At 46.5% G+C, this 23697-nt stretch overlaps 3 protein-coding genes across 5 annotated transcripts; 1 reads left to right on the plus strand and 2 right to left on the minus strand.

The window, feature by feature from the left end:
• Positions 1-207: 207 nt before the first annotated feature.
• On the minus strand, positions 208-5125 carry timm44 (translocase of inner mitochondrial membrane 44 homolog (yeast)). The gene is made up of 13 exons (XM_011614880.2): positions 5043-5125; positions 4556-4660; positions 4136-4339; positions 3974-4054; positions 3715-3864; positions 3424-3554; positions 3179-3264; positions 2874-2966; positions 2528-2652; positions 2312-2362; positions 2105-2194; positions 1920-2030; positions 208-932 (listed from the first exon to the last, which is right to left on the minus strand). The coding sequence occupies exons 1-13, from the start codon at positions 5070-5072 to the stop codon at positions 813-815; spliced, it is 1377 nt and encodes a 458-aa protein (XP_011613182.2). The 5' UTR covers positions 5073-5125; the 3' UTR covers positions 208-812.
• A 277-nt stretch (positions 5126-5402) lies between these two features.
• hnrnpm (heterogeneous nuclear ribonucleoprotein M) lies at positions 5403-11452 on the minus strand. Of its 2 annotated transcripts, XM_003974207.3 has the most exons (16): positions 11177-11452; positions 10508-10689; positions 9093-9145; positions 8436-8443; positions 8257-8350; positions 7957-8184; positions 7613-7766; positions 7487-7536; positions 7351-7408; positions 7166-7270; positions 7025-7087; positions 6872-6943; positions 6678-6779; positions 6020-6588; positions 5887-5938; positions 5403-5814 (listed from the first exon to the last, which is right to left on the minus strand). In XM_003974207.3, exons 1-16 carry the CDS (start codon positions 11293-11295, stop codon positions 5651-5653), a joined length of 2073 nt encoding a protein of 690 aa, XP_003974256.1. In that variant the 5' UTR covers positions 11296-11452; the 3' UTR covers positions 5403-5650. The 2 variants fall into 2 exon arrangements, with proteins under 2 accessions (XP_003974256.1, XP_029683891.1); XM_029828031.1 differs by lacking the exons at positions 9093-9145; positions 11177-11452 and having other exon boundaries at positions 10508-10641.
• dmap1 (DNA methyltransferase 1 associated protein 1) lies at positions 10582-15825 on the plus strand. 2 transcript variants are annotated; one of them, XM_011614881.2, is made up of 11 exons: positions 10582-10718; positions 12136-12264; positions 12435-12526; positions 12650-12845; positions 12991-13149; positions 13253-13420; positions 13558-13743; positions 13880-13951; positions 14498-14570; positions 14746-15086; positions 15166-15825. In XM_011614881.2, the coding sequence occupies exons 2-11, from the start codon at positions 12169-12171 to the stop codon at positions 15223-15225; spliced, it is 1443 nt and encodes a 480-aa protein (XP_011613183.2). In that variant the 5' UTR covers positions 10582-10718; positions 12136-12168; the 3' UTR covers positions 15226-15825. The 2 variants fall into 2 exon arrangements, with proteins under 2 accessions (XP_011613183.2, XP_003974228.2); XM_003974179.3 differs by lacking the exon at positions 10582-10718 and adding an exon at positions 11838-12017.
• Positions 15826-23697: the final 7872 nt, after the last annotated feature.

The following is a 23697-nucleotide window of genomic DNA, read 5'->3' on the forward strand; positions in this document are numbered from 1 at the left end:
GCTGTAATCGCTGCCTTTTAATTGAGGTGGTGACATCGTACGCGAGGGGAGGGTCCGCAGATGGGCAGATAATGATGCCAACAGCTCAGCGTGACGCAGACAGAAACAAAAGACACTTTCTCTTATCTAAACTTCTGACAGCAAGAACTCAAATGTGACCCTAAAAAAGAAAATCAGTGTTACCATTTAAATGAGACGCAGGAAAGAGACATTTGATAGAAATGTAATTTCAAAAGTTCCTGTGTGAAATACAGGGCTCATGTTTGTAATAAATACAGCTTAACAATCAGGTGGGATGATTATTATACAAACTGGAAATCTAGAGTAGCCATAAAACCAACCTCCAGTGACGAGGACGAGATTGATGAGGCAGAGGAAGAGGGCAGGGAAGATGTTTCTACCCTCCGCCTGCAATCTGATCTCTGGATTTCTACGTTTTCCTTTATTACATTTGATGCGTAAATGAATTACCGTTTAAATGTCAATTCCCAAGATTCAGTAAAGGATGAAGGGCGATGGATGGAGGATGGTGGTTGCATAACGCCCCCTAGTGTCAACCAGAGGAGTGTTCGGAAGAGGACGGACGACCGGTGACGGAAGCCAGCAGCAGTGTCGGTGCAGGTAAAAACAGGCAATAAAGTTCTGAGTGCGCTTCCGGTACGACTGCTCAGTATTTCTGTCATGTGCTGCTCTCATTCCCCCCTCATTCCCTCCTCTCGTAGGCGTCTTCCTCCCCCGTTGAAGCCTTAGGGCCTGATTGCGTACAGAGTGTTCTCTCCCTAGCAGGGAGGTTTTTTTGTGCATATGGAGTCTTAGAGGATCTGCTCAGTGCTAGAGGCAGAGATGTCAAGTAGCCTCCAGGCAGCGTACGGGTTGAGCTCCTCCTGGTCTCGACACAGAGCCCACACGTACATCATCCTGAGCACTTTATCCTGCAGAGAGAGATGGGAGTGAGCAAGAGAGCAGCATTACAGACAGGACAAGACAGAAGGACAGACAGGACAAGACAGAAAGACAGACAGGACAAGACAGAAGGACAGACAGGACAAGACAGAAAGACAGACAGGACAAGACAGAAAGACAGACAGGACAAGACAGAAGGACAGACAGGACAAGACAGAAAGACAGACAGGACAAGATGGCCTTCTTATTTAGAGCCCAGTCACAGGAGAAAATAACCCCTTAATGTTAGCTTGGCTCATTAACTGAAAGCTGCTTTGTCTCCCTCTTGTGGCAGACACAGCAACGTGGTGCGGCTGACGTTCTGGACTTCCTGTCCAGACTCTGGATTAACAAAATCGATCTCTTTACTTAAATCACCACAAAAAGCATCTGCAGACATTAAAGAAAAATTCAAGCCATCATCAATTTCTGACTGGGTTTTACGGCTGCAGCAGACTAAACCTCCAGGTGACGTCGGTTCTGTCTGTTACGTGACAAGATAAAAATACAGCAGCTCTGTCATCTGAGGCCCAGACATAAGTGATAAATCAAAGAGAACAGCGTGTCCACCATTAATCCTTTCGCAGAAGCCTTTTAATCTGAACACTGGGCAGATGCCAAATGTTTGGTACCGAGAGGATAAATGGACTTTTTATTCAACTAATGCTTTGTGGAGGAACCCTGGCTGGACTAAATCGGAGATTTAAAAGAGCCTGCTTTAAAATATGACTGACAGCAGACAGAGGAGATTTGCTAAGATGTTCATATGTAACAGCAAACGGCAGACGTGCTTTCGTCCAGCCACGCCACGCTGCAGCAGGCCAAAAAAGTAACCAAGACTTCCCAGAAGAGAGCAGCAGGTGACCCGCACGGTTTTGTGAAGCTACGTGGAGTTACTGTGCACAAACCAACATTCTTCAGGCCCTTCATACCCACAATACTCTGCACATTGTGTGTACGCTGAATCAAGAACTTACAGGGTCTCCCTCCACCACCTCGCCTTTGGGGTTCCGGATCACCATGACCAATTGAGCCTGGAAGGTGATGATCAGCACTGGACCCTGGTCCATCATCTTTCCCATCGCCAGCTGCAACACAGACAAGCGTTAAGACCAACGGGCTCCTAATATTCTTCTCCTCAGGCAAAAACAAAGACACATACATCGATATTGTCGATGTCCAGGATCTTGGAGTGGAATTTAAGCCCCATGGCCTTGGCTTGTTGAATTGGGTGTGCAAGTTGACTGTATGTCTACAGAAAAAACACAGACATCATTATGGTCCAGTTAGCTTCTCTCTGTAGTTGGCTGTTGGCTTTTAGCATTTAAAGCTAAAAGTGCTCCAGAATCAGACGGAGAGGCTGCCGTACCGCTTCATAACACCAGTCCTTCAACACATCCAGCTCCCCCTGGATCATCGCCTACACAGAGACAACGCAAACACCAGCTTTGAAAACACAGCAGCTCAGATCATAGCAGTGGTCACACAAGGCTTGGAACGTCTACAAATATTACAACTATTCATTTTTGCAGTTTTTAAAAAACCTGCAACAGAAATAACTTCAGAGCTCACAGCCCAAACCCACCTCAAGTATGTTGGGGATAATATCTCTTTCACAGAGCTTAAGGAAAGAATCTTTGTCGAAGGAAGGGTCCACCTTTAAAATCTCTGTCAGAACCTCAGACATCTCTGTCTTAGAGAAGAGCCCACCTAAAGACCAGAGCACACAGCCACAGGAAAATCAGGGGACAGCACAACGATGAGATTAAATTGGACCTGGGTAGCAAAACAAACTGAAACAATGCTCAGAGGCAGCAGTTTTGTTCAAATACTGTGTACATTTTAATGCTGACTCAACTGTGCAAACCCGCCCTCTGGCTTACAGGGACACAATAACATTGCATCTTCTCTGGTACATCAGCAGCTCTCACCTATGAGGTCCGTCATCTTGTCTGTGACAGCGCGCGATGCTCTGATGAGGGTGTTATCGCTCTCGTCATACTTCATCTTCATCTCAAAGAACCCTGCGAAACAAAAACGGGGGCTATCTTTGGCCGTGGCTTGGACACTGTAGTCCTACGTTGCACAGCGCGAGAGGCTCGCGGACCCACATTTATCAGATCTGTGTGGCTTCCAATCAATTTAGCAGGTATCAGTTCAGTGATGACAAGGGTCACATTTGTTACAGTTAACTGATGAGAGCCTAAAAGGGCAGAGAAAGAGAGATAATCCTCACTGTTGAAGACTACGTTGTTATCTTTAAAGTCCTTCCACTGCTGGTACCATTTGGAGTCTTTGTGTAGCACCACACCCATAGCTTCTCTACAAAACACAAAATAAAGCTTCAGACACTCACAAAGACATTTATACAATTAATGGAAATACGTATTTGGAAAAAGAATAATGAAAACAGTCTGTTTGTGAACCTAAGAGGACATCTCTCCTCTTTATCGTGTTGTAAATGACAGGAGAAACACGTACTCGTTGGCTTCGAAGACCTTCTCATCTGCTCCTTTAGAGGAGAACTCGCTCCTCTTTCTGAGCCTGGCAGGAGGCCTGTATGGACCAGTGTGTCCCAGGTCCCCGATCTCCTTCTTCACACTCTCCACACCCTGAACACAAGAGGAAAACTTATATAACTACATTAAGATTAAGATGTACTTTATTCCAGACTTGTCCTTCCCACTATAAAAATCCTACTTAAAAACAATGAAAACTTAAGATAAAATAAGAAAAAGGAGTTCTGCTCTGGACAGATAAACAGCCCCATACCTGTGATATTGCCTTGAAGGCACCAGTCTTTCCGAACATCTCTCCACCCTTAGAGACAGTCTCTGCTGAGGTTTTTGCAGTTTTGGCTGCTTCCTCCATTCCCTCCTTGATTTTCTTTCCAATATCTGTACGGCTGACCTCCTCTAGTCCCTGTCCACGTGAAGGTGGATGCACATAAAAGTGGCTTTTTACACTGAATTCATCCATACATGTATCGAATAAGAATAAGAAAACTTATCTGACTGTAATACTATTTTACCTCTTTCACAGTCTCAGAGATTGTTCCCAGTTTCTTCTTAAAAATCTCTGAGGTTTTTACTGTTTCAGACTCTATAGTTTTCTGAAAAAAAGATTGTACAGCTAATGTTTAGTTGTTGATACTGTAAAATCTGTAGGTGTAGCATATTTGCCAATTACTAACATATTTTTTTCTGGCTTGTTGTAATGCTTCCGACTCTTCCAGTTTTTTGGCCTCTTCCCGGAACTTCCTAAGGTTTTCCTTCATCTCCTTGTTCTTGGTCAGCTCCTGCTTCAGGTTGTCCAGAAACTCGCCCAGAAAGCCCTTTCGTCCACCACCTCGCTCCCCAGACAGATGTCTCACCATTGACAGGGGAGACTGGGGCCTCTGGTTGGTGTGAATAAGGCATAGCAGACGGCAATTTTGGTTATACTTTACAGAATGGAGGACGTACGATCTATAGCTTAAGACTTTGATAAACATTATATAGGATGCAAATTGACACACAGTTGGTTTGTGGTGCTGACATGGTTCTACTTTTATCTAGCAGGAGGTAAACCTCAGAGGAGGTTAATGGCAGTGACTTAGATCATGCGCTCATACCTGCAAAGTACACGTGAGGAGCCCACGTAACCTGTAGGCATGACTTCTGTTGTGGAGTAGAAGGTAGGAAGAAGGAAACGCCACAATCCCTCTTCTCACACATGTCTGGAATTGGACATCTTTTAGAAAACTGCGACAACAGGAGGCAATTAGCCTGCTCCAAACTTTGTTAGTTATGGGGAGACAAATCACGTCAGTGATGGTAAAATGCACGAAACGGATACTATTTATTGCAGCGCGCTGCAAACAATGAACGAATCCGACATTTGCCCAATATTGATTCACTAGAAAGTTACTCGTTGCGGAGTTCACAGACCCACTATGCAAGGCTAACATGCCCCAGCTAACGCTACAAAAGCTACGTCGTCAAAGCAAAATCCTCCATGTTTGGAATAGACACGAAAGCTCGTTTAACGCATTACAGTTAGGGTCAACTTCGGGACTCCTTGTAGTTTAATGTCAAATGGGTAACATCTGAAGTTCTCACCTGATAACACTGACACAGGGAGGCCGCCATCTTGGACGCAGGCGACTGATGACCTTCTTCCGGGGTTGACCTCCTATAGCCACGCGCTGGAAGCCGCGAGAGCCCAAAATGACTTATTGTTCCAGACGTTCGAACACCAGCAATTATATATATGCATATATTTTAAAACTACAACCCGGGGGTTATAAAAGTGTCATTAGCGATTAATGTGGTTATTTCAACAACTTTATTGATGAAGTCTGTGTAAATTCTGTCATCCAGGTCATTGTATCCAAGGTAGTTTTCTCTGTCAACTGGACTGGGTTTCTTCTCTTGAAGAAAGAAAATTATTGATGAAAGAAAAAAGTCAATGAAAACCAAAACAGCTCAAATTGGGGTTTATTTATCAAAACATCTTATAGAACAAAGGCAATGCCGAGTAAAGCATAACAACCAAAAAGTCTCAAAGTAAAATTTAGGCTAAAACAAATAAAAACAGCTGCACTGCTTAAATTTCTAACTAAAAAAAAGACTATTACAAATACCTAACAAATTTAGTGAATATGTTTATGGAAAATTCAGATGATACAGAGAGAGACTGGACATCAGACTAAACAAAAGGCTGAGGTTTATGCATTCCTGTCAATCCTGACATCGATCTCTCTTCCATTCAGCCTGTAGCCGTTCATGGTCTGGCAGACACGCTCGGCAGTTTCGGGACTGTCGAAGCGAACCACGCCACAGCCCTTGGACTTGCCGTTCTCCATCTTGATGTCGGCATACTGAACCATGCCTGAAAGGCAGAAGCAGCAACTTTAGCACGAACTGGCAGGATATATTGGCAGCCATGAAGTGTTGCACCCACCGTATGCATTGAAGGTGTCCTTCAGGTTTTTCCAGGTAAAATCAAATGGAAGCTGAAAATAAGAAATAAAGAAATCACTTAATATCAACAAGGCGCTGGTACAATTATGCAAACACTCCCGAGATGCCCTTACATTTCTGACAAAAATCTGGCATCCCTTTCGTACATTTCCGGGGCCTCCGGTCCCCCTGAAGGTGTTCCCACCAAACCCACGATCCAGGTCAGACGTGCGGTCAAACTGACCGACGCCCCCTGACCCCATGCGATCCATGCCAGTGCCCATGCGGTCGAGGCCACCGGATGGGAAGCGGTCCAGTCCACCAGTCGAGCCGATGCGGTCGAAGCTGTTGGACATCCTGTCAATCCCGGTGCTTCCCATTCGATCCATACTCATTTGGGACCCGAAATCCAGGTTAGAACCCATGCGATCCATACCAGATGGCCCTAAACGGTCAAACCCAGAAGGACCGAGGCGGTCCATATTGGAGCCCATGCGCTCCATGCCAGGTCCGAGCCGATCCATGTTGGACCCCAGCCGGTCCATGCCTGAACCCATTCGGTCAAACCCAGAACCCAGCCTGTCTAGGTCAGACACCCGGTCCATCCTATCCATACCCATCCGGTCCATCCCTGACATGCGCTCCATGTTGCCACCCAGGCGGTCCATTCCGGAGTTCATGCGGTCCATTCCCATGGAGTTACCTATCCAAACAAAACAAAAACACATTAGTTAACACATTAGTTAATCCCATCACACTGAGCAGTACCATCAGAATCCTGAATATACTAACCCATTCCTCTTTCAAAGGAGTCCCCAAAATTATTGCGAGACATTCCCATTTCATTCCGCCCAAACTCCCTGTCAAAAGCACCACCAATCCCGCGATCCATCTCTAACAATGCAAGAGATGAAACCATTAGAATCACCCAGCTAAACGTCCAAGTGCTCCCCGCTTGCTGATGACCAACGCGTCAGGGAACTCACCGTTCATCCTGCCCACTCCAGAAGAACCAAAACGATCCATGTTGTTATTCATTCCACCAAAGTTATCCATTCCTACAGCAGAGACGTTATCAATCTCCAGAACCAGTCCGGTGTCATATGCAACATTCAAACCAAACAATCTGTTGTACATACCACCTCCTCCTCCACCTCCTCCCATTCGCCCTCCCATGTTGCCGAAGCCCATTCCATCCATTCCTACGAGGAAACGCGGTGGAAATTAGACACAACCGGCAGTACATGTTTATTTAACCCTTAAGAAACCAGTGAGCTTACCTCCTGGGCCCATGTTGCCCATTCCTCCACCTCCTCTGTTGAGCTGGGAAGCATCAATGGGCTGGCCACCGGGCCCCAAGCCCAGGCCAATACCACTGAGACCACCTGGACACAGAACCCAGAATTACCAATGGGCTCTTTGACAAACCCAGTAAAAAGGATTGGACCGCCCAGGGTTTTCTTACGTGGAAGTGCAGGTGCTCTCTCAGGAGGTCCAAAATCTTTGGGCATGGACTTCTCATCCTGAAACAAAGCCAAAAAGTTAAAATTCTGCCTTTAATGAATAAAACTCTAATTTAAAATTGGCTTTTATGTACGTACCAGTTTGACATGCATGACTCTGTTGAACAACAGCTGCCCATTGAACATAGCTGTAACGTGATTAAGGAAAGCACAGCCACATTTCTAAAAACACGAAGGCACACCTGCTTTACACAGAAAGGATACAGACAGCCTGAACCGCTTCCAGGGGGGAGTCAAACGTGACCGTGCCCATTCCTCGGCTTTTCCCATCCTTGTCCTCCAGAATGTCAGTCCTCACCACCAGGCCAGCCATGATAAACACCTCTTTCAGCTTCTTCCAGCCCACTTTATAGTCCAGCTGTTGTCAAACATTTGAAGGAATGGTTTTCATTCAAAGTGACAATTCCCTGCACCACTCTACCTCTAAACAAGAGTAGTTCAGAAATTAAGACTTTTTAACTGGTATTAAAAGCATTTTCTCCCTGTAGGGGAGTCATAAGCTTCTATTAACAACAGCTATAATTGTGGGAAAACTCTAGAAGCCTCACATTGGCCACAAAGACAGTGTTTCCAATCCTGCCAGCCTGGAGCCCGTGGATGACTTCGGTCGGGATGTTGGGGTTGTTCAAAAGGCTCGGGGGGATATTGACCATGCTCCCAGAAGGTCCAGGACCCATTCGATCCATCCCCATACCGCCCATTCCACCATGACCCCCCTGGGGGCCAACACCTTGAGACTTGTTGATCTCTCTCTGGGCAATCACACCATCGGGGTCCTGATGTAAAGAGAAAAATAGCTTCACGTCCACCACTTAAACGGCTTGGTAATTCTCTTCCACGTGTCCTACCTCTTTGACTTTCAGCGGCCGCCCATTGAAGTTGTGTTTGTTGACCTTCTCCACTGCTTTCTTCATCAGCTCCTCCGTGCGAAATTCAACAATACTGATAAGACATCCACACATGTTGTTAGAGGAGGAACAAACTTTAAACTGTAATATTAATAAAAAAATATTTTACAATCACTTACGCACAACCCTTGATTGATTGAAGACATCGTGACAGGCCAAACCAGGAGAAATAAATAATGTCAGTCAGTAGAAGCAACAACTTTAATGTTGCCTTAATAGATCAAACAGAAAAGGCATGCACAGGAATATCACCCACGTCTACCGCCTCGGCCACAAAAGGCCTGAAAAATAACATTCACATGTTAACTCCAATCCTTTTCCACGTCTACTGGACATTAGACTATTTTCCAACATCCAACGGGCAGAAAATCCACAGAGGGATTCTCCCCCACAAAGACACTGGAGATAACGGTTCCAATGGTAGTTATATGCTAAACAATTCTACACTAGTTTCTACATTTATCAGCCTCCCAACAACCTCCTACAGCCTAAACCGCTGTTTCATAAAGAACACACCGAGCAACCAGAGGAACATTATCAACTACAGCGACCCCCGTGATTGTTTACACAGAAAATTGGATTCCTGTTACAGGAACACTCCGGATGACCTCGAGTCAGATGACACCACATACCAACTCCGACAAGTCACCGTATCACACACACGGCATCTGCTTTGACTCTGAACAATTCCCAACAATGAAAATGATTTATGAAACGAAAGCTGACAAACACTGGTTTGTCTAGGATTATTTTTATTTGTATGTATTTGCACTTACCCTTGATTTTCCTTCAGCGTCCATTAAGTGTTCCACGTACGTTACCTCACCCACTACAAATCAGATTCCAGAGATGACACACACCAAGGGGGAGAGAAGCCGAGAGAACAATTTTGGTTTAGAGCAGAAAGACAAACAGGGCGACCGATGACAGTGAGCTCAGACTGCCAGTCCACAGCCTTCCTAAAGCACCTCAGCAGCACCACAAAAAAACGGTACAGGTCTACAAAAGGCAAGCGTTAATCTTTAAAATAAATAAAATGCCACCTCTTGGACTGTCCTTGCCACATTTCTCGTGCTGACACACCAAAAGCCAGTGACGGAGGACAACTTACTGAAATGGTCATCGGACCTCCTTTTTTGGATAATATGAACGCGAACAACATATTCAACCTTGAGAGTGACCAAATAATTTCAAACAGGCAGAACCTGTTGACTGTTTCGGTCCATTTCACTGCCAGCTATCACCAGAGGAAACCCCGGGGCATATTGCAATATAATACGTTCACCCAGTCGACCATAAGTGGCCACCTACAGCCAACGTGAGCAGGAGGGCAAATTCTACAGGGATAGAAACTGCAAACAGGATCTGGTATTGAGTGGGCTAGTCCCTGAAGTGCAATTTTGATTCATCGTCGACCACAGCAGATGACATGTCTCTTCGACGAGTAGACATCAGTCACCAAACCTCCAGAAACAAGGACAGTGCCTAAGAAGATGCTTCGTTTTGTAGACCTGTACCCCAAACTTCTCCAATGCACAGCTGTGTTTGGCAGAACATGGAGATCTGCTGAGAAAACACTGCTTGTCAAGGTCATACCTAAAAGAGAAAATGCAGTTTAACTCCAGGCAATGACAGAAAACAGACACCAGGAACTCCTTTGAAAAAAGGATGGACCCTTTTACACATGCTTTAGCGTCGAGTAATGCCAATGTAATGCATTTTTGAAGGTACAGCCACCATTTTCCAGAATTCCACAGCTATGGATACATCACGTAAATACATATTCAGTGTTTCAGAGATGTTTACGCAAAAAAAACCCCACTTAAATTCAAAGTGCCCGGACTAAAGAGTGACCGGTTCAACCTTATATTTTCAAGGATAAATTCTGAGACAACATTAATGCGGAAAATGTTGCAACTGGAAGCAATTAATGCTCGATGACCATATGCTTTTCATTATTGCAATCGACCCCAGCCCATTGGACTTACATGGGCGGTATCTGCTTTACGTGCATGCTGCATCCAATGCACATGCACACACAACTGAGAGACTCACATGACCCCAGAAGTATGTCGAGTAACTCTGAACACCTTCAATCCTCGCATTTATCCCCAAAAGCTGTTGAAAACTACAGCCCTCAAACAAAGTGACCACTGGTGATGACGTGGAAGCGCGTCGTTCTGAACCATACCTTTTTCTTTCATGAGGTCTTTCAGGGCTTGCCATTTCACGTCGTAGGGAATGTTGCTGACAAAAACGCGGTATCTTTTGTGCACGTTTCCATAGGGCTCGTACCGCGCGCCTCCACCTCTCTTCTGAGGCCTCTCTTTCCTGTTTGGGTTCGGCTCATGCTTGAGTTTCCCGTTCACCTCTCTGCAGATCGGATAAGACAGAAAGCAGCAGTAAGCACACGATAATGTCTTACGATTGTTAAAAGTCAATTAGGTTTGCCAAGTGGGCGATTTAGTACGACTGCAAAGTGTGATTAGCAGCTTGGATCTTAGGCTCTTCACGGGATTTGGGCCTACTCCGGGTTTCTTTTCCCCCACCTCTCAATGCTCTTATAATGAGTTCTGTGTTCACAGTGCACGTAAATCAATAGGAAGCATGCATACGGTTTCTTTAACGAACGAAATAGCAATGAGAAAAGGTTATATACGAAAAGGTTGACCATTTAACGTAGCGGGCCCAACTGGCCACCGTGAATAGCATAATTATTCGTTGGTATCCGCGCTCCAATCCAGATTATAACGCGTATAAACTAATTAAAATCAGTCATCGATTGAATCAAAAATCCGTGCCTTGTAGAGTTTTGCAGCCTGGTCAACAGCAACAAAGGGACCTGGTTGAATGGACTTACCCCTGCTGAGGCGGCGCCGCCGGCGGCTGCTGCTGCTGCTGTTGCGGCGGTTGCTGTTGTTGTTGCGGTGTCGGCTGACCCACTTTTTCGATAGTATTTTCGGTCTGTTCGGTGGACATCTTGTGCGATTCGGGGTCACGCTGGAATAGACCGTTTAGGACTGACGATCTCGGTTGAAAACAAGAAAGGCTACCTAAATGAGTCTGCAAAATTTGCCCACACCACGACTGCGACACCAGCCAGGGAAAATGGCGGTTAGTAGCGGAGGTCAGAACAAAGGATTCTGGGATTTTTTTTTGAAAAATCGAGCCAGCCAGAGAACTATATCCGGTGTTAAAAAAATAAAAACATTTGTGGAATAGGATTAATGCAAAACAAAAAAAGAAATAATCACATTATAATTTGGCGATTTATACCGTATTTCCTTTATGTTGTGATTATGCCCGTATGTGTGGGTTATGTAATAAATTGTGTAATAATGTTTGAATTGAAGCAGTGAATTTACTAACTGTCAAATTCCATAGTTTTAATTCGCTACTTTATATAATAATTGATTATTATTAGCATAGTTGTGTCGTAATTTAAACGTATTTATAGATAGAAAAATTGAGAAATGCAGTTCTCCGCCCTGCCCCACGGCGGCGATAGCCAATTATTTAGCACGGGTTAGGCGCGGGTCATGGTGGCTAGTTGCACATGCTAGCTACTCATGTAGCTGTAACAATAGGTTGTCAACATTAGTGTTTGTTTTACCTGTATTTAATGTGTACGTGTCCTTTAAATATTAATATATTATAACAATTGCAAGCCATTGTATCTTTTTGGTTTCCACACCTTTAACGTAAGTTTTTGATTACATCTGCAACGATAACGTTAGCGTAGGCTTGTGGCTAGTAAATACATTTGATGGGTATTATGAATGTATGCTACAGTATGTTTAAACCATTTCTGTTTGATAGGTTGAGAGCCAGTAACAGATAAACTACGTGGCCATGACTACGGGTGCCGATGTCAGGGATATTTTGGAGTTGACTGGGGGAGAAAATGACGGTCCCATCACCAAAAAAGATCTCATCAATTCAGACAAGGTGAGAGACAAGATTCCTGCAATAACGTTTGATTCTGTTTTTCAGAATTCTAATTTTCTATTATGTGCTGTTGAACCAATATTTAATTTATGATTACAATTCATTTAAAAATCATATCCACATCAAAGCTAGTGTCTTGGTGTCCTATATGTTGCTTCTGCTTGTTTTAGAAAAAATCCAAGAAGACAACGGAAACATTGACCTTCAAGAGACCTGAGGGGATGCACAGAGAGGTCTATGCATTGCTCTACTCGGATAAAAAGTACGTAACTCCTTTAAACCCAATACAAAACCTCAGTGCTCTTTAGCATTCGCTAGCTGTATGGGATAGTGCCACATTTCCTTGGTAAAGCTTGATGACTTTTTGAATATTTGCTTTTTGTAGAGATGCGCCCCCATTGTTGCCAAGTGATACGACTCAGGGCTATAGAACAGTTAAAGCCAAGTTGGGCTGTAAAAAGGTTCGTCCCTGGAAGTGGATGCCCTTTACAAATCCAGCCCGCAGAGATGGAGCTATATTCCACCACTGGAGACGCGTAGCAGAAGAAGGAAAAGACTACCCTTTTGCCCGCTTTAACAAGGTAGACACTTTTTCTAATCACATATATCATTTAGACCGTACGAACATTTGGTGCTTTTACTTTGGCTCAGCATCTTTATTTTCTTTATTTGCAGTTTGATTTCTGTTTGCTTAATCTCTATTTCTATTCTTGTCTGCCTTTACAGACAGTACAAGTGCCAGTATATTCTGAACAGGAGTATCAAGTGCATCTCCATGACGATGGCTGGACTAAAGCTGAGACTGACCACCTGTTTGACCTGTGCAAGCGTTTCGATCTGCGTTTTGTAGTTGTTCATGATCGTTACGACCACCAACAATATCGGGTAATTGCTCCATCTTTGGTCTGCTACGCTTGTGCTGATTTCATTCTTCAACACTTAAAGTATTTTAAATGTCATTCCATAAAATTCCTGTTGTTTTACTCAGAAACGATCTGTCGAGGACCTAAAAGAACGGTATTATAGTATTTGTGGTAAGCTGACCAAGGTGCGGGCGCCCTCGGGAACAGATCCCAAGATTTACATCTTTGATGCTGGCCATGAGAGGCGCCGCAAAGAACAATTAGAGAAGCTCTTCAATCGAACGCCTGAGCAGGTTTGACTTTTATTCTCAACTTTTGTATCAGCCTGTCATTACTGTCAAATATTTACCTTTGTGGTCGCAGTTGGGAATGTTTTACGAATAAATAAGAAAATAATTTAAACATCGCACTTAACTCTTTTGTCCTGCAGGTGGCAGAAGAGGAATATCTTATCCAGGAGCTAAGGAAGATTGAGAATAGGAAGAAAGAACGTGAAAAGAAGGCCCAGGATTTACAGAAACTCATCAAAGCAGCCGACACAACCACCGAATTAAGACGAGCTGAAAAGAGGGTTTCCAAGAAAAAGCTTCCTCAAAAAAGAGAGACAGAAAAGCCGGTATGTTCTGTACGTGTAAAGGGAGCAAAGTAACATTTTTATTCACATGAAAACCTTTCTACACGGCAGGTTTATCCATTTTTCAGAATGCTTGTGTATTTATTTACTTTTTATCATCTATTATTCTTTTTCTTAGGCTGTTCCAGAGACGGCAGGTATCAAGTTCCCGGACTTCAAATCAGCGGGCGTCACTTTGCGCAGTCAGAGGGTTAGTACAGTTTAGTACAGTCAGATCTTCCTAAAACAGCTGCCTAAACATCAAGTCTGAAAAGAAACCAAACTGCACAAATTACTCCAGATTTAGGACATTTTTGCCATTATTTGTGATCCACTGTGATCAGCAGCAGAATTTTATTGAGGCTTGACGCTGCATTTGATGTATGAGAGAAGCTAAAATGCCTGACTGTGGTCGAGCTACCTCTCATTACCTGTGAGATGATTAATTCGTGTTAGTGACTTGCTAATATCTGTAAGAGCTAGCGTGGGGACTCTTATTTATCTTTAAGACTGATGAGGAGCTGCTTCTCTCTATGGAAAATGCATTAGCATGGTCAAAGGAGTGGAGTTAGCCCCCCAGGAAATCAGTCAGATAGACCTCAGTGGATAAAGACATCTTGATCTGGCCTGCCCAAGTGTATTTCTTACAAATTAAAAGCACCAAGGTGGAGCTGTTATCCTAATGTTCCCATCTCCTTAACTCACACTGTGATGAGCATCGGGGTTTATCTCTTTTCTCTTCATGTTTGTGATTCAGATGAAACTGCCGAGCTCCGTAGGCCAGAAGAAGATAAAGGCCATCGAGCAGATTCTGATGGAGCAAGGAGTGGGTAAGTGATCAGAAGTCTCCCAAGATTTAAACACATCTTAAACTCACAAATCATGGAAATATTACGGCACTAGAGATCACAGTGAGTTTAGCGTCTGTTCTAAGGTTAATCTGGCTGCATTTCTCACCAAACAGAAGTGAAACAGTTCTTTCTGTGTTTCTGTCCGTCCATCCAGACCTCAACCCCATGCCCACAGAAGAGATCGTTCAAATGTTCAACGAGCTGCGCAGCGACTTGGTGCTCCTGTACGAGCTCAAGCAGGCCCACAGCAACTGTGAATACGAACAGCAGATGCTGCGGCATCGCTACGAGGCCCTGCTGAAGGCCAGTGGAGGGTCTGGAGGAGTTCTGGGGTCGGGCCTAGCCACCACAATAGGCGAACTCGGCGCTGCTAATAGCGGCGGAGCGTCTTTGCCAGGGGGTGAAGCTCAGGCCTGGCCCAGTGCAGATGATATCAAAGTGGAAGCCAAGGAGCAGATCATCGACGTCGTGGGAGCACCCCTCACTCCTAACTCGGTATGTTTGCAGCGTTGGCTTCGGTGGCGGTTGTTCCCCACCTAACTAAAAGCCTGACCTGACTCTAATGTCATTGCAGCGGAAACGAAGAGAGTCCGCATCAAGCTCATCTTCAGTGAAAAAGGTGAAGAAGCCGTGAGGGACAGGTGGAGTCTGTTCCCAGCCCAGGTGCCCGCAGGTTTGAGGCCAAAGAGGACCCAAAAGAGCAGGACAGCTGAATGCTCCACCAACAACGGCTGGTTTTTTTCCCCCACCAATGAGTATCCAACCCCACCTCATCTCCTTTTAGCATCTTTTGTGACAAAGGCAACGACTGAGTGACATTTCATTCCATTACCGCTGGACTCTCCGCCTCCACCAGCGCTGGACTCAGATGAGGCCAGATCAACTGTAAATTGCCAGGCTGAGCTAATCAGGACACAGGGAAGAAGGTGGAAGTGAGCGGGTAATTGAAATGAATTGGAACGCGAGAACAGACTCAGACTGGACAACCCCCCCCCTGAGCTTGTTCCAGGGGATTTTGTAGACTAATAATGCCGTAGTGTTTACTGGAAATGTGTTTTTGTACGTCTGCCTTTAGCGCTGGCTGCAGCCTCCCGTCACCACTCGGGTGTCTCGTGCCTCTTTCTTCTGCCTGTTCTTCATGTTCCACTTGTGGGGGAAATTTCTGGGGGGTTTTTTTGTACTCTGGTGACCCTGAAGATGATTATGTCAATATAATAAAGCTGATTGTCTTGGTTTTTGCTATCCATATTCATCCCTTCACATTTCCAGGATCCATCGCTCTCTCTGATGGGATCTTAACCTGCCGATGGTTAGCCTTGAATATACGTTTACTGAGGAAATTGTAAGATCGTGACACTTGCCTCACCTGTCATCTAAGTTAAGTGACAACTAATGACTTCATTAATATGATAATTAAGCAATGATCATTCTCGGGTTGGCACAGCCACTGAAACTTCATTAGGATGCCTCCTCTACATTATTGCTAATTACATGTCCATTATGCCGTTTAGCCCGTGTTAATTTCTATGCAAATGTTGAACCTCTTTGGCCAAATGAGGACCTACTGTGTATTTTTATCTGTATGCTGCATTTCATAGGTGGGAAATTGTCCCCTGCCGATGCGCTGAAGACTTCAGGGCCCATCTTTGGCAAACCAGAGCTCCATCATGGCGCCGTTCATAACATCCTCATTTAACGGCTCTAATCATGGATGTTAGGAAAGTGGAGTGAAGGCTTTGATTGAAAGCCACACACAGAGGAGGCGAGTAAACACGGGTAAAATATATGCTCACTGTCTATATTTCATGTTGAAAATTGGCTCATAAATCCAGCGGCTTGATCTATGGAGCCCGTCGTGGCTTGAAAAAACCTCCGTAAATGTGTAATTTCTCCCTTGACAGAACACAGCCGAGAGGCTATCTTTCTTTTCCCTCCCTCTCCCCTTCCCTTCCTCTCCCTCTCTCCCAACCAGCCTGGTGTTGGATTAATGCTCTCCTCCCCCCCCCCCCCCCCCCCCCCCCCCCCACCTTCTTCATATCTTCATTTCATCACCGTTCATCCATTCATCAACATGGGGGGGTGGTGGGGGAGGTCTTCCTCGCCTCCCCACCCTCAGTTTTTGGACTTGTCTGAAGTTATACGGGAGAAAAGCGGAGGTTGCTAATAAATACCAGACCAAAATTGAAAAGCGGTGGGCAGGGATGCATCACCAGTCGTGTGTGAATGATGAAGACCCCTCCACACATACACACACACACACGCACATGCACGCAGCTTCGAAGCAACAGTGTATGTTTGGGGCGCTGATGTGAAAAGCATGAGGCAGAACAGCCGAGCGGGATGTCTCATAAAGCGGCCATGATGGCTTTGAGATGGGATCTCTTTATCAAGGCTGGTCCCAGGCTTTAATCAGGGCCCTAAGAGGTGTGCTGGCTGTTTATCATAATTGAACTGTATCCAGGCTAATCGACGGCATACGTCACTGTCGAGGGGGTCGCTGGGGCGAGCCGGCGGGGCCGTTGATCGAACACGCGGTTAAGAGGAAGGATGTGTACCGAGAGACGAGGCGGGAAGAGGCAGGTAATAGCAGATGTGATAGAAGCCTGTTCAAATACATCACGCCTGGAGGTAATCACAGATGTGACAGTGATTAGATCATCACTGCCTCCTTGTCCAGGTACAGCGCTTTATAGGCAGCATGTCACAAGTGCCGGGGCGCTCCGAAGAAAGTGGGAATGGTGTGACGGACGGCGGAGGAAAGCAGAAAGCAGGCGCCAGATCCAAGGTGCAGCTCTCCCGTGGAAAATGACTTAAACTACTTGATTTATACCAACATTTCAGTAAATAATACACCTGAGGCCTGTGGCTGGAGGGCTGAAGGTTCGTAAAATGATGTTTAGAAGTAGAATTCTGACATATTTAAGTGAAAGTGGCATCAAATTAAAATGCAAAGAGCCTCAAAACCCAACTTTAAGTAGCTTTTGTGAGGTTCTACCCCAACAGGTGTCCCACGCAGACGTCCTTCGTCTCTTATCTCTGCGTCTCAAGTTGACTTGCTCTGATATTTGGGTCACCTTGAGGGAGGAAGCTTTTAATCACGGTTCCACATCAGGTCCCCCCCTCACACCCTCTGGGGCTTCAACCGCCAACCACTGTGATCGAAGCTGGAAATTCACGCCGCCTGCAGGGGCCGGACAGTGGAAGTCATTTTCACTGGATTTAAAAAAAAAAAAATTGGTTGTGTGGGGGTGGTGTCTTGCCGCAGCCCAAACCCAATCACCAGCACTGAGCAGTGCTTACAGCAAGGCATTAACCCCACCGCCCGTTCTCCATGTTCCAAGCCCGGCAGGCAGAGGAGAGTGGGGAGACTGAATCAAGATTTCCTGTTCCTGTTCACTTCACATCTCAGGTGAGAGAGGTCTCTTGGAGCGGCCCCCTCCCCCGAACTCTAAAGTTTAGCTATTTAATTGCCTATAATTGTGGCGTGCACTGGTGCGCTTGCACGCAGACTATATACGGGATGAGGATGGATGCGTTATGTTCTTCTACCACCAGAACGAGCCCGTTTGACTTGATTTGTCAGCTGCAGACGGAGCGGCCTCTCAACTGCATGTGGCAGAGTTACTTTGCCAGTCTGGTGAAGCGGACGTCCCTCACTTCACCTACGCCGACACCATTCTTGCAAAGGGGGGGAAAAAATCCAATTACCATGCGGATCCACAGCTGTCACAGCGGGGGGAATTAAACATTACCCATAACTCACTGGGGGTGCCGAGCGGGTCAGTGGATGGTAACGTGACTCTGGGGTGCAATAACAAAGGATTTTAACCTCTGACTCCATCGCTGCTGCCGGCAGAACATCCTCCACCAGGCTGGTTAAAAATCTCCTTTCCGGACCCGCCGCCCTGCTCGTCACTCAAAACTTCTGCTCGGTGGCAAACACGGAGGGGGAAATGTCAGCATAAATGCAATGCTTTCCACCCCACTGGGCCCTGAAGCCGATCCTGTGATGCTTCACGGCTGGGCCAGGGGTGGTGGTGGTGGGGGGGGTGTCCCTGTATCCGCTCGAGTCCCAGTGTCATCACCCGCGTGGGGCTGACTGCTCGGCTGGCCCGCCACCACCAGAGCCTCAATTACCTGACTGACGTTTCATTAGCGTCTGCAGCTGATCCCGTGGCTGAGAGGCAGCGGGGCGCGCCGGAGCGCGGAGCTCTGGGGGGCGGGGGTGGGGGTGGGGGTGGGGGTGGGGTGGAGAAGGAGGCTTCAACGCATTCTCATATGCTGTCAGAGTACAACCACTCATTACACCGCAGTCGTTTAGCGCCGCGCTCTCGTTGAACGGGACGGAGGGCGCGAAGCGTCGATGGCGGGATGTAACCGAGTACATTTACTCAAGCACCACCTGTATCACGTACATATAGTGTGTTCATGGTGGGGGGGGGTCTGTGGGGTTAGTGCAGGCCACGTCAGAGATGATCCAGGGTGGAAGCTGAGAGGGCTTAGAGAGACCTCCATGTCTGAGCCTCTCCACGGCGCCCACGCTTGGCTGGCCCCTTCTCCCCATTTGTCATCCCGGGCCGGTAAGACCCCCGGAGAGATTAGGGCCGAGCGGAGAGACTGGAGGAGTAGCAGGCGTAAGAGGATCAGTTAAGCTATAAACACAGACAAGTTTGTGTCTTTCGCCCACTCCGGCGCTCTGACAGTTGGAAACAGCCATCAAAAGTTCTGCCGGCACCGAGCGTCCCCCTTTGAAAGACGACGTGCGGGTCTGGTTGGGACGTACTGGCCGTTTAAGTGCGTTAAACCAAAGAGTTAACGGTATCGACCCGCATCGACCCGAGCTAATGGCCCGCGACCCTTCACAGAAGAGAAAATGCAAAGGTTTGTCTATAATTAGAATTCTTTTGGCACAGAGACCATTAGTCAAATCCTGAGAGCGTCTTCATTTCCATATTTTTGAATATTCTACTTAATTATGCAGAGGAAAGAGTGAGGTGGATGAGAAGTTTTAAGAAAGCCTCATAAAGTCCTTATTAAGAGCAGAGGGGATTAATGGCAGTTAATATGAGGGCAATCAAACATTTAATGCAAAGGCCCTCCTGCAGGCAAACAGTATTTAAATGAGTCAATTAGACATTCATTATCTGCCAGCCTATGAGTGGAGTCGCAGCTACATAAATGTTGATGCGGAGCGCTAATGAAATATTAAAAAAGTTAACAACTTAGACATGGAAAATGTACAAATATTGATGGCTGGAGGGCTGGTTTCATGTTGTGGTCAAATCAGAGGGAGAACGTGTGATACCCACTGGAGATTGTCTCATAAATCATAATTATTGAGTTAGCGTGAGCTCTCCTCCCAATTAGCCATGTGGCATTGTTGAAGTGGAATGAGAGAGGGGAGGCAAAGGGAAGACCTCTGCTTGTCTGTACAGGCACGTGTGGATACCTGGTTATCTCCTATTTCACCCAGATAATTCCTATAACCGCTGACCCTAAAGGGTAGAAAAACGTCAAAACTCGGGATGACTGGAAAAATGTGCAGAACTATGCAGCTCTGTCACTGTCAGGACCTCCTCCTCCTCCTCTTCTGTCTCTTGTCCCCCCTCTCTGTGCCTGCACCTCCTCTCTTGTCACTCGCCCCGGCCCACAATTACTGTGTGTGATTGCTATCAGGCGGGACGGTCGGGGAGGCTCCCAAATTAGGGCCTAAATAGGATTTCCTACATGGCGAAGGGCACAGGCCTGGACATGGTAATGAAAGCCGATACATCACAATCAGGCCGACAATCCTATTCATACTGCGACGCATTACTCTCACTCCTCATAATTATCGAGGGGTGACAGACGGGCCTGTGAGGCACGGCAGAGGAGCAGGAGGAGGAGGAGGGCGGCGCAGGGGCGTTCGGTGGGAAAGGTGGTTTCCAGCATCCTTCCTCTCTCTGCTGCTACGATCTCCTGGTACCTGGAAGGACCGAACCACCGTCAGATCCTTCTGATATGGCCCGTGGAAAATAAAGTGTGGTCATTTCCCCTGTTCTTCCTCCAGGACACTGACCGCGCCCCCCATCAGATCGCCCCCCCCACACGCACGCAGCCACGTGACCAAATGTGAGAGCAGCAGCTTTGCGATCGATACCACGAGAGGAAATCAGCGATGGGGAGAGTAAGACAATTGCCTATCAGATGGAGGGTGCCTTCTCCGCGTGTGCAGGGTGGGCCTGCGACAATAGATTGGCCCACAAATCCGATGGCACTCGCCATTGTGGCGGGGGGGTAGATGCAAAGAAAGATTGTTAATGCTCTCCAAGCGGGCATTTTAATCTGTGACAGAGGAAGGATTTGGTGAAAGCCATTATCAAACATCTCCACCCCCCCCTTCCACCTTCATCTCCATTCTTTTTCTGATAAGACGACCTTATCGCGGCGCCTGGGGCAGATTGTGTATATGCCTACTGGGCCCACACCTTTGCATGTGTTTGTGCTGCAAAATGGGATATTCCAAATGTGATTTACTGGACCCGGGAACCCCCCCCACACACACACACCCCAGTCGTCTTAAGAACTCAGTGACAAGCAAAGCACCGCGAAGTGGCTTTAGATCACAATAACCTACTCTGCTGCATGAAGGAAACAAGAGGTTGGAACATCTGAGCTCTGCTGAGGCCTGAGGAAAGAGTGTGTGTGTTGTGTGTTTCTTGGGTCTCACCTGCAGCCAGCCACTCACCTCTGGAAACTCATCTACACCATGAGTGACCAGGCGGAGGTGTGTGTTCCTGTGCAGGTCACATAGTGAGGACCAATGCCAGGACATTGTTGGGAAGTGAGTCCCTCGCTAGGGAAGCTTAGGTTAGGGTTAGGGTCAGGGTTAGGGTTAGGGTTTGGCACTGACTTGTGACAGGTAGGGTTAGGGACTTTGACAGCAATAGTTCATTTTAAAAAGTCCTCACAGAGATACAAACACAGGGATGTGTGTAAATGCGCCTTATATTCCCACTTAGAGCGAGTGTGTCTCCTCGACACAGTGTCCCTTCTGTGATCAGGACAATCCATCAGGCCTTACTGGTCATTAATCACAAGACAGACATGCATTCATGGACTCTCTCTCACACACACACACACATGCACGCATGCGCGCGCGCGCACACACACACACACACACACACACGCACACACTTTTGGGATCATGGCAGGCAGAGATGAACAGTGGGGTTAGTTCAGTGGAGCACTCACACCTGCACCACGTGACTGAGGGGAAGATCTGGAATTGAGACTCTGATTTGCTGCATCAGCGTACATTTATGTCAAACTGTACGTCACATATCCTCATAGGGAGGTATCAGCCTGTCATCCTCTGTTGACCGTGGCTCAGACTGGTTTAGTTTCCAGGTTCATCTCCCTACATGGGGTCTGTGCCTCTGTAAGTACTCCAGGGGTCAGAATTCCTTTGCTTAGATGTCACCACATTATTGGTGAGTTGCGTTTTACTGCTCAGAAAGTTTCTTCGGTCAGAGGAGGTCACCACTGGATGTCAGATACCACCATTACAACCATGAATTCTTCCTCTCTCAAGTCTCCACTCACGGCCTGTCTCACTACAGCAGAGCTGAGCAGCCCTCTATACGACTAGCATACTGGCTAATTCACTATTGATCCTGCTCCATAGACCAATTTCCACTAGTGTTTGGTCGGGGACTACAGTTTCGGTCACGCTCCGTCTGTCCCTCGGGGGCCAGGGAGGAGCCCCTGACACTCTCTTATCAGGCAGACAGCGAGAACAGTCTGCCGGATGGAGCGGAGGTAGAGATGGGGAGTGAAAGGCGGGCGGAGAGCATCACTAGCTGGCAGACAGAGGGGGCCAGGTCATTAGAGGATGGTGATGAGTTCCAGGGTTGAGGGGAAAGTGTCGTGGCGCCGCCTTTGTGCGGCAGGCAGCCGGTGCTGCGGTGGCAGCCTGATTGATTTCATCAGAGCAATTTGTTGGATGGAGAAAATGTGACAAGTGACAGACGAGAAACAACGTCTATTCCACCAATCTGGGGACGACCCAATAATACGCTCTGTCCTTGCACCCAGGCGCAGAGGAAACTTACTCCAGGCCGGTGAGAGGGTGTGTGTGCGTCTGTGTGCGTCTGTGTGTGTGTGTGTGTGTGTGGGGGGGGGGGTGTCGGGGGTGAGCTTTGTAATGTGAAATCTCATCTTGCGAGACTCCGCTGGAAGTAAGACGGCCATTTAAAACAGGCTTTGAATGTCGGTACAGTCGTAGTTACATCAACTACAGTTGCCTTGACAATATCAAAAATGTAGTAAAGGCTGCACGAGTGTTCTGTGAATCACTTTTTTTTAACACTCAGAAATTCCAGGGAATCTAAAGCCCTACCCTCCGGCTAGGTACTTTTTTCAGGGGAGGTTTGGGGGAAGGTTTTTTCCCTGGGTAATTTTGGTGTTTTCTTTCCAAATCCTGCGTAAATAATAAAGCTTCCTGGACTTAATTTCCCCAATTTGTAACAGCAACAATGTACCTGAGAAATACAGTCAGAATTCTAATATATAGAATTTGTATTTTAAATCTAAAACTAAAACCCCTAAATAACCTGTTTGACATTTAAAGAAACGACATTTGGAAGCATTTTGATTTAGTAACAGGGTGTGACTGAAGAAAATTCCATGTCTTCACACTTTCTACTTTTATGGGAACTTTCATAAAAACCTAAATAACCTAAATCCAATTCTAAACTTAGCCCTAAGCCAAGTCTTAATCCTTAAACCTGGGCCCCACTTTTTTATTAGAATGAGTCTGTTGGTACTCGCTATGGCACAACTGTGAACACCCACGCACACACACACACACCCACACACACACACACACACACACACACCTCAAACCTGTCTGCTCTTCACAATCTTCTTTTTCCATCTTTTATCTACTCCCCTCTCACTTTCAATTCCGTCTGTCCCGGCACCTCTCCTCACCTGACCCCTCCCGCCAACACACCTCTTTTCTTTATCTACAAACCTCTCACTCTCCATCCATCCACCCTTTCACTGCCTCGGTTTCCCCCTCTCGCTATAACAGCATTCCCCTGGACTAATTGCGAATCTGTCA

The sequence above is a fragment of the Takifugu rubripes genome, chromosome 20 (assembly GCF_901000725.2).
Source record: "Takifugu rubripes chromosome 20, fTakRub1.2, whole genome shotgun sequence".
In the NCBI taxonomy this organism is placed as follows: domain Eukaryota; kingdom Metazoa; phylum Chordata; class Actinopteri; order Tetraodontiformes; family Tetraodontidae; genus Takifugu; species Takifugu rubripes.